We start from the raw sequence: 9,326 nt of genomic DNA on the forward strand, positions 1-9,326 counted from the left end.
TCTTTACATACAAATATTTTCAATTTTCTGTTTTTTGTATTAATTTTTTTAGTTAATATTTTTTTGAGATACCTTCTTTTCCATATTTTTTTATATTTAAAGGGCCTCATTTTTTATTTTGTCCCGGGCCTCAGATTGGCTTGGACCGGCCCTGTCCATAGGTCATGTGACACAACGGCCTCTAGTATAATAGTCGGGACGCCTTGATTACCTCGTGTGAATTGAACTCGCCATGCATTGGGACAATTTACCCACTCCCAATGTGTACAATCAATACTGCCAAGCATTCATGGTAAGCCATGTTTAGCTTCATGTGCGACATACAATTGTTCAATATCATTTCTAGTTGGATGTCGCAAATATATGTCACCATAAAGCTCTATGACATACTCACAAAAAAGATAAGCACATTCTCGTCCAGTCCTCTCAGACATTTTCAGATACTCATCTGAAACATCTGCTGCTATGTCGTATGCCAATTATCTAAGGGTTGTTGTGCATTTGTGTAGGGTACTAAAACCACGTTTACCTCTTGCATCCCATCTTAATTGGAAAAACTCATGATTGTTTTCCAAATCTCTAGGAATACGTAAAAATAAATTTCTACTAATACGAAATCGGTCTTCGAATTTTGATAGGTCATACAAACTATCAGGGGCAAAGTAATCACGTACCAAAAGCTCGTGTGTCGCCATACGATCACGCTATATCGAAATTCTATGCATCTTCTCGGTATTTGGACTTTGACCTCTTTGTTGCACCATATTGCGTGGCGTAGACAACAACTTGTGCAACACCAAGTCATCTTCATTAGAGCTTTCATCATCGGATGAAGAAGAAACAATCGAACCCGCAAAATTATTCATATCTATGTTTGAAAGGGTGTTTGAAAGTGTGAATGGAAATGTGTTTGTTTATATGTTGTGTATGTATTTATATATGTGTATTAAGTTTTGTTTGAATATATTTATTTTATCTTGGTAACGGTCAAAAGTAAAGAAAGAAAAAAAAAAAAAAAGGTCAAAAAAATGGTCCACCAATCGCATTCGTCGTCTTCCTCCGTAGCCAGCTTCACGTCACAAGACACCTACCCCCATTGGGGCGGTGTTCACGCGTGGGTAGGGCTGCCACGTAAGCAGCACGCGTAGCTTCCTGGCTTGATACCGGATAGCCTTAATATAAAACTATTAAAATAAGTAAAGGTTCTCCCAAATCCCAATACTAACAACCAATACTACATTTCCATCGTTATTCGGTTTACTTTTTTATTAATTTTTTTCATGTTTTGTATATAGTTTAAGAATAAAATGAAAATATCTTTTTCAAATACAGTTTAAATTTAACAAACCAAACAATTATATAGATAATAATTCTTGTTTGTTAGAAATGTACAATAAAAAAATATAAAATGTTATTAAAAATTATAATTTTTATTTCCCTATAAATAAATTATAATATTGACATACTTCAACATCTAGTTCCAATTCCCTATTTATACCCTCTTTACTTTCCTATTATAATTTTTATTTATTAAATTGAAAAAGGATTTTGGTTAGGTTGTTAATAGGAGTGAAAATTTCGATTTAGTTGGATTGTATAGATAAAAGAATAAGAAATTAGTTTTGAATAAATAATTATGTTGAGTTGGGTTGGATTTGGTTGTAAACGAAGATAATTTAACATATAAATAATAGTTTAAAGTGATTTTTTTTATCCTACTTCTCACATGATTGCCAGTTTGTTACTCTATAGAATTTGTTACATTTGTGCTTTATTGCCAAAAAAAATTATTAAGATAATATAATAAAATGATTGATAACTAATCAAATCATTTGAGATGTAAATCCCATCAAGAAGCGTATCCAAAATTTGAACTTAAGACCTCCGTTCTATATTTTTACTCCACCTTTAAGCTCCCATCATAGAGCACATATAACTATTAACTAAAGGTCGTATCAGAAGATAGGACAGTAGAGATGATGGCCAAGGGCCTCCAAATTTTCGGGCCTATTTTTATGTATCTACTTATATTATTTTAAAAATAAAAAAGATTTTGATATTAAGTCATCACAGTAGAGGCAAAAAAAGTCACATTTTTTTCCCAGGGACTCAAATCGGCTTGAGTCAGCCCTGATTAGTTTCTATAAAATTCGAAAGAGATGATTTTATTAGTATTTATTTTTATAATTTGTTACAATATTTCAAACTCATATAACACTGATAGAAATTAGTCTTTCATATGCAAGAAGATTAACTTATGAAGTATATATATAGTCATGTTTTTGTTTGTTGCTAAATGTTTACCAACTTCCCCTCTACCCAAGCTATGAAAGAGCCATAAAGATGCCAAACAAAATGCATATGTTGCATGTTCCCATGGTTAACATCAATGGCCAAAACTTTATTCGAGTATATTATAGACTCAATCAAGATCAAGTGGTAGCATACTCAATATTCTTCAAAATAGAGCAACAATATGTAGAATCCATGACATGTGAATATGTTTATGAATTAGAACTGGAATTGCATCTCTGCCGAATATCCCAATGCATCTAGATGACCAGCCATGGCCTTGTTCATTGGTGGTGGCCCACACCTTAAAATCTGCATGTTTTTTTAACAATATAATTCTCATATTTACTTTTCTAATTTTTTTTTTTTTGAAAATTTGAAAACATGTTTGAATCGTACCTTGATATCGGGTGCAGGTGCTGGGCAGTGGGCTTGGATCATTTCTTTTGATACAAAACCAACTCCACCTGTCCATTCCTCTGGTGGCTGCAAAAGGACAACACATCACATTACAGAACATAACAGAACAGAACAGGTTGTTTGCAACCATGGTTTAACGTGCATTGAGACTGATGTCAATAAGACAAAAATTACAGTTTCATCTGAATACCTGATTTAGCACATAGTAGACATGGAAACGCCCCGGGTATTTAGCTTCAAGTCCCTCCAGTTCTTCCTGAAAATCATCCAATCAGACAATTTACATAAGGCATGACTCTCCCTCATCATCATGTTTATGATTAATATGGACAACTCTTGGATGCTTTGCTATAATTACTCACCTTAAGAAGGATGTCCTCATATGTGACATTAGCATATATGAGATGCACCTGGGTGTTGTCCTTTGGGTTTTCTAGTATAGCTCTAGCAACCTACATTGAAAAAAAAATCACAAAAATATAAAATCATAATGTTATAAATAAATGCAAAGACCTCACCTGAAACATTGGAGTGATTCCAGACCCCCCAGCAAGCATTCCAAAAGCTCTCACCTCACCAGGTTGATACTTGAAACGCCCCTGGAATGGAATTTACTGAAATTATAGATGGAATTATGAATAAAACTTCACTCTAACATTCTAGAAAATGAAGATTCAACAAGTTATAATCATATACCTTGGGTCCCCTTACAGCCATATAGTCACCTTCACGCAGCTCTCTAAAGTAGTGGGACATCCGACCTAGTGGATACATCTACACACACACACACACACACACACATATATATATATATATATATATATATATATATATATATATATATATCACCATCACAACCATTTATACAACAAGATTAAGCATTAACAGATCACAAAGTGCAACAAATTTTGAATATTCATGTGTACCTTAATAACTAACTCAAAATATCCCACATCAGTGTCAAGGGTGGTTGGGGTGTAGGGTTTGATAACCTCTTCCCCTTGACTATCTTTACCCCTAGAGTACAAAACAAGGTAAATAATTGTAGGAAGCAGAAACCTAACACACCCACCACTTAAAAGCTAACATATGGTATTTATCAGTGAGCAAAAAACAAAGCCAATTAAATAAATATACCTGCAACTTATGTGTTGTCCAATAGGAAGGCCCAACACAGAAGTAGGTGTAGGAAGCTCAAATCTGAACTTTGCAACATTATGGCTAAGCTGTGTGCGCTTCACAAGCTTGAATTCCTTAAAATTTTCAGGGTCTATGCTCCCTACTGACAACACAACGCAATACTTTCTTATTCAGATGGGAAACTAAGAATTTGAAAATAATAGCTGCACTAGTTAGATTGGATGAAGTAGAAATAAAAACCTTTGCTCTTCTTTGAGGTATACAAGTAGGCTGCAGTTGCAACAACAGCAACAATGGCAACACCAATTCCGACTTGGACCTCCTTTGCTTCCAAGAACTCCATTGCTTGAGAAGGAGGTGAAGACTTGGGTGTTTTTCTTATCTGAAAGATGTCACACCAAAAAACAGAGTTTTAATGGCTTGATAACAAGCCTAATTTATAGCGGTTTCAGGAGAATCATAAGAAAAATATGTCCTCTCCCTAAGCAGTAATATGCTATTTCTTGTCCATAACCATTTCAAAAATAAACGGAATTGTTTTTTATGAAAAAAAAAAAAGCAAAATAAATAAGTGTGATAGCATGCAGCAAATAACCTCCTAAAGCTATAAGTTATACAATGCAAAATAGTATTAGTTATGGTTGAGTTGTTAAACATGCTTCTGAGGAAACAGAAAACAAACAAGAATATACAAAAGGAAAATAAAATTGGAATTTTGAAGATCATAGTTTCAGATTATGAGATATATGATTGAAACCAAATAAGAGTGTATGATGATCAACGCATGATCTATATGTGTCTCCTTGGGTCTTTTGCGCTATTCGATCTCAGGAACTCAAAACGCAGAATTTTTCTACTATATAAACCTCCATTTCTGTTACCTTTGACACTTTTGAATTAGTTTGATGGAATAAGTATTTTTAAATCCACAGCAAATTGTATTATCAAGTTTTGGAGCTCATTTATAAGCTAAAAGTCAAGTGCAAACTCCATTTAATTTGGGGGGCGAACAGAGAAAAAAAATGCATTTATAAAGAGGCGCTCCATTCATTTGGTGCATTACACTTCAAAGTAATACCATATCCATGCTCACAAATTATGACTAAAAAAAAATAAAATCTTCAGTTCAGATTTAATCGAAATCATGATTACAAATCAAAAACATCTAATTTGAGAAAGTGATTTGCAATGTTATTCACATAATTACAGTACAATACTAAAAAAATCACCTCGAACTTATCGAATAGATGAACAAACCTGAAGGGAAAAGACAAAATCAGGAACAAATCTTGATATAGATCTGCGAATAAAAATAAGGTTTAAAGGGCAGTGAAAGCAGGTTGAGAGGAGAGGAAGTTTGGTGGGGTGGTAGGTAGGAATAGGATCGAATGATGGAGGAAGCGAATGGAATAGTAACACTTTGTAACAGTGAGTGTGACACAATGCCAATCCCAAGTTCCCAACTACCTCAAGGTCAATTTTAGGGACTACTGGTCATATTTTATTCCTCGCTTTTTTTAAGAGTAAATTATACTAATGGTCCCTATGGGTTGGGAAATTTACATATATAGTCTTTAACTTTTTTTTTTTTGTGATTAGGAAGGTCCCTATAATTTGTTTTTGTTGAGCATTTGGTCTTTGTTATACATAAAAAAATATTATTTTGTTATTGATTTTTTAATTTATTTGAATAATATGGGATAAGTAATATAAGGTAGGACAAGTCCGGACCACGACCATAAAAACTAGGGGGATCGAATTCAAAACTTCAAAATGAAAATTAACAAATTTTATTTGATTCAAAACTAGAATATAATAATAATAATAATAATATACAAGATTGTTACAATGCTTGTCAAATAGAACGTTGTGTCATTGAAGTCTCGTAAAAACTTAGATCTGACAATTCGTGTATTCGTGTCATGAAAAGGTGTCAGCCACGAATTTGACACGATACGATTACACGATGAGAAATAAGTTTTATCTTAATTTTTAAGATGTATTCGTGTCGTGTTGTGTCATGTCTCTCGTGTCATGTCTCTCACATATTCGTATCTTCGTGTCTGAAATTGTCAGGTCTATAAAAACTTCTATAAACTAATTATTTTTGGCTAAGTTTCATTTTATATTAACATGGTAGATATATAAAATCTTTTGGATTATTTTCGTGTTTCAAAATTTTTATCCATACTTAACAATACAAATAACAACAACAAAATATTTCAAATGACAAACCGATTTATACAAGTAAACAATAAGCAGTAGATTTATAAATAAATAAAAGATACACATTTCAATTTAATAAAGTAACGAGTGTTAGCTTTATGAGTGTGTAGTGTCTTCAATTTTTCTTTTATATTTTCTATTCCCAAAAAACCCTCTTTCAGATTCCAATTTTGTTCTTTTAGATGGTACCCAGCTATGACTAGAGAAATAAAATTTGAAAAAGAGTGAAACAAAGAGAAAAAGAATGAGAAAGTCGGAGGGAGTACTTACAAACTAATAGTCGGGTTCCGGCGACCGACAGAGAAATGTCTTGAGATGGAGAGAAGCAGCAGGTTGAGTGCAGAGTAGATGTCAAAATAGACCAGTCCAATCTCCAACGATCTGTCAAGAGGAGAGGCGGAAAAAAAAATTCGAAGACTAGAAGAGCATTTGAAGGCCACAAGAGGGTTTTTCTTTCGGTGGGTTTGAGGAAGTTTTTTCTAGACGGCCTGAATAAAGTTTTAGTGTTTAAAGCTCTCTTAAACTCAAAGCTAGAGTATAATTTTAATTAGATCTTTGGATTTTTTTTATAGATTTCGGTAGTCATATATAGTTTCTTATTTGAAGATTCCTAAAAAAAATAAAGTTGGTTTTGATTTGTTCACAAATTTTCTAAAATTTGGTTATTGTTCATTTAGTGTTTTAGTTGATAACTAAATTGCATAAATCAAATATATACCATATATTCCATAATCTGGAAACGAGGGGATAATTTGCTATTCTGGTAATTATTGTATAATTTGATTATATATAGATGTATAAGAAGCCTTTAGAGGCCATGATCCCCTCTCTTCCCTAAGGCCAATTCTAATCATGAAACACCAAAAAAAAACACTAAAATAGTGAATTTTCAACATAAAAATAGAGTTTCCATTCCAACCACATATTAAAACTTTAAACTAAAAACTTATTTTAATAATATTATATTAGAAAGCAATTTCATTATTATTATATAATTCAATTTAACTTATTTATTATAGTATCTAAATTATCAATAATAATAATAATAATAATAATAATAATAATAATAACTAATTAACTAATTGAAAAAAAATTATATGAAAGATAAATTTAAATTTAAATCGACAATATTACATTACTAAAAAACATTACATTTAATTCAACTTCGAACATAACCCAAATTTAAACTAATTTTCCGAGTTAATATACTCATCCCATAAATGTTCAATCAACGCATTTCGAAGTTCATAGTGAGCGTCTTTATTTTTGATCTTTTTATGTCGAGCAAGAAATTCTTGAAAGCGAATATCATCATCAACCACTATTTCAACTTCTACATTAGACGCTAATAAAAAATGTGTGAAGCTTTAAAAATTGGCAATGAAATTACTTAAAATACCTTGAAGCTCAAAATGAAAAAAATCGGGTGGCAAATGAAACAAATCGTTTGGCTAACATTACAGAATAAAACAAAATTTTGTTTACCACTATCTCCGATCCCGAGTTTCTTGAGTATATTCAAAATGAAAAGAAACGAATAATAAGATAATGAACAAAATAATCTCAAGGACAGGGACAAGGGTCCAATTATCAAGGATTTCAATATCGAGCCTCTCAATATCAACCACTTCAATATCCAGGATTTCAACATCAACCATATGAGTTCCAAGGATCCCAAAAAGAAGAAGTTCAAGAACAAGAACAAAAACAAACCAAAATTATAGTCAATACTTTTTTGAACAATTTCTAGATTATTTATCTTAGTTTATGTTTTTTTGTTAATTATCTATGTTATATTTATGAAGTTTCAATTTTTAATATGCGTTTAAATTAATTACAACAAGATTGAATTATCTTTAGACTTTTTAATTAAACAATACATTAATACTTATAAAATATAATACAATACTTAAATTATAAAAATCAGCCGTTTGTATAAATTATTTTGATAGCTTAAGATGGTTATTTTTATAATACAATATATGTGATAATATATGTATATATGTGATAATCTGAAACAAGTCTATTGAATATAATATTAATATATATTGAAAAAGCAGTTAGGTGTTATATGGAAAAGGCATCTATATTTAAAGGGATAATGACTTAGAAGGGTAATAAGGTTTTCAGTTTGTCCGTATTAGGTCACTAAGATTTTTTTTGTGCGTATTAGACTAATATGGTTGTTATTACTGTTTAGAAATAATCCTTTTACCGATTTTAATAGGTAAAAAGGACTATTTCTAAACGGTAATAACAACCATATTGGTCTAATACACACAAAAAAATATTAGTGACCTAATACGGACAAACTGAAAACCTTATTACCCTCCTAAATCATTAACCTTAATTTTAAAGATATTGAGAATATATGACCATCAAAAGTAAACTACATCGTTTAGAACTCGCGCCGTCCCATATAACCTGCTACTCCTCTATATGGCGAAGCTCTTCATCTATAGTCATCCCTTTGGGGACATCCGATAAAATTGGAACGATACATAGAAGATTAGCATGGCCCCTGCGCAAGGATGACACACACAAATTGAGAAATGATCCAAAAAAATTTTTAACCCTTCGTTGTCTTCTCTGGAACCCTAATTCCCTTTTCAAATGTTAATAAAGTTCAATTGCAATTCTTACGTTTCAGTAGTTCATCTACTGAAGTCATGATCAGACAACATGTGGATTCTATGGTCAGATTGATCTTCTTGTTGATGTCTTCAACCATTTGTGGCAAGTAAGTGTGGTCTTTCTTTCTATAAAGTCTCCTTTAAGTTTTTTACTTTTCCTATCATTAAGTTTCATGTTTTATAAACTTCCATTTATGTGTTGTATATAGTATGTATGTATTTTTGTTTATGTGTTGATTTTTTATTCATTTTGCAACTTCAGTTTCTTAGTTCAGGTTGTGGTTTTGTTTTTTAATTATAAAATAATTGATAATAGACATCCTTTACAAGTTCCTGTTGGTTTTACATTTCCATTCGTTATGAAATGTAGACATTGATGGGGGGTATCAAAGTGAGATTTTGTTTTTGTACATATGGATGTGTTCATGTAAACATTTAAATGACAAAAAAGAAGTTATTGATAAAATGTTGCATATTTACGTAATGAAGACCATCAATCATATGAGTTTCTGGACTTAGAAGTTCTAGAAGGGTTGTGAGGTAAGTTTAAATGGAAGCAACTATTTTCAGTCAAACAAATCAGTCACATTGATTAGTAAGCATGTTTTCTAAATA

The 9,326-nt window shown here is 31.6% G+C and overlaps 1 protein-coding gene and 1 non-coding gene across 4 annotated transcripts; one reads left to right on the top strand and one right to left on the bottom strand.

Moving 5' to 3' along the window:
- Nucleotides 1-2,299: 2,299 nt before the first annotated feature.
- Nucleotides 2,300-5,314, bottom strand: LOC145012761 (NADH--cytochrome b5 reductase 1-like). Of its 3 annotated transcripts, none has more exons than XM_078971552.1 (10): nucleotides 5,110-5,314; nucleotides 4,093-4,234; nucleotides 3,850-3,991; nucleotides 3,639-3,729; nucleotides 3,409-3,486; nucleotides 3,231-3,311; nucleotides 3,075-3,164; nucleotides 2,903-2,968; nucleotides 2,692-2,778; nucleotides 2,300-2,604 (listed from the first exon to the last, which is right to left on the bottom strand). In XM_078971552.1, exons 2-10 carry the CDS (start codon nucleotides 4,193-4,195, stop codon nucleotides 2,512-2,514), a joined length of 831 nt encoding a protein of 276 aa, XP_078827678.1. In that variant the 5' UTR covers nucleotides 4,196-4,234; nucleotides 5,110-5,314; the 3' UTR covers nucleotides 2,300-2,511. The 3 variants fall into 3 exon arrangements, with proteins under 3 accessions (XP_078827678.1, XP_078827677.1, XP_078827676.1); XM_078971551.1 differs by having other exon boundaries at nucleotides 3,850-3,994; nucleotides 5,082-5,314; XM_078971550.1 differs by having other exon boundaries at nucleotides 3,850-3,994; nucleotides 5,110-5,313.
- A 3,228-nt stretch (nucleotides 5,315-8,542) lies between these two features.
- On the top strand, nucleotides 8,543-8,649 carry LOC145013761 (U6 spliceosomal RNA). Its single transcript, XR_013665280.1, has one exon. It is a non-coding gene; the product is annotated as a U6 spliceosomal RNA (small nuclear RNA).
- Nucleotides 8,650-9,326: the final 677 nt, after the last annotated feature.

Source organism: Lactuca saligna, chromosome 8 (assembly GCF_052625555.1).
Source record: "Lactuca saligna cultivar CGN05327 chromosome 8, ASM5262555v1, whole genome shotgun sequence".
In the NCBI taxonomy this organism is placed as follows: Eukaryota; Viridiplantae; Streptophyta; class Magnoliopsida; order Asterales; family Asteraceae; genus Lactuca; species Lactuca saligna.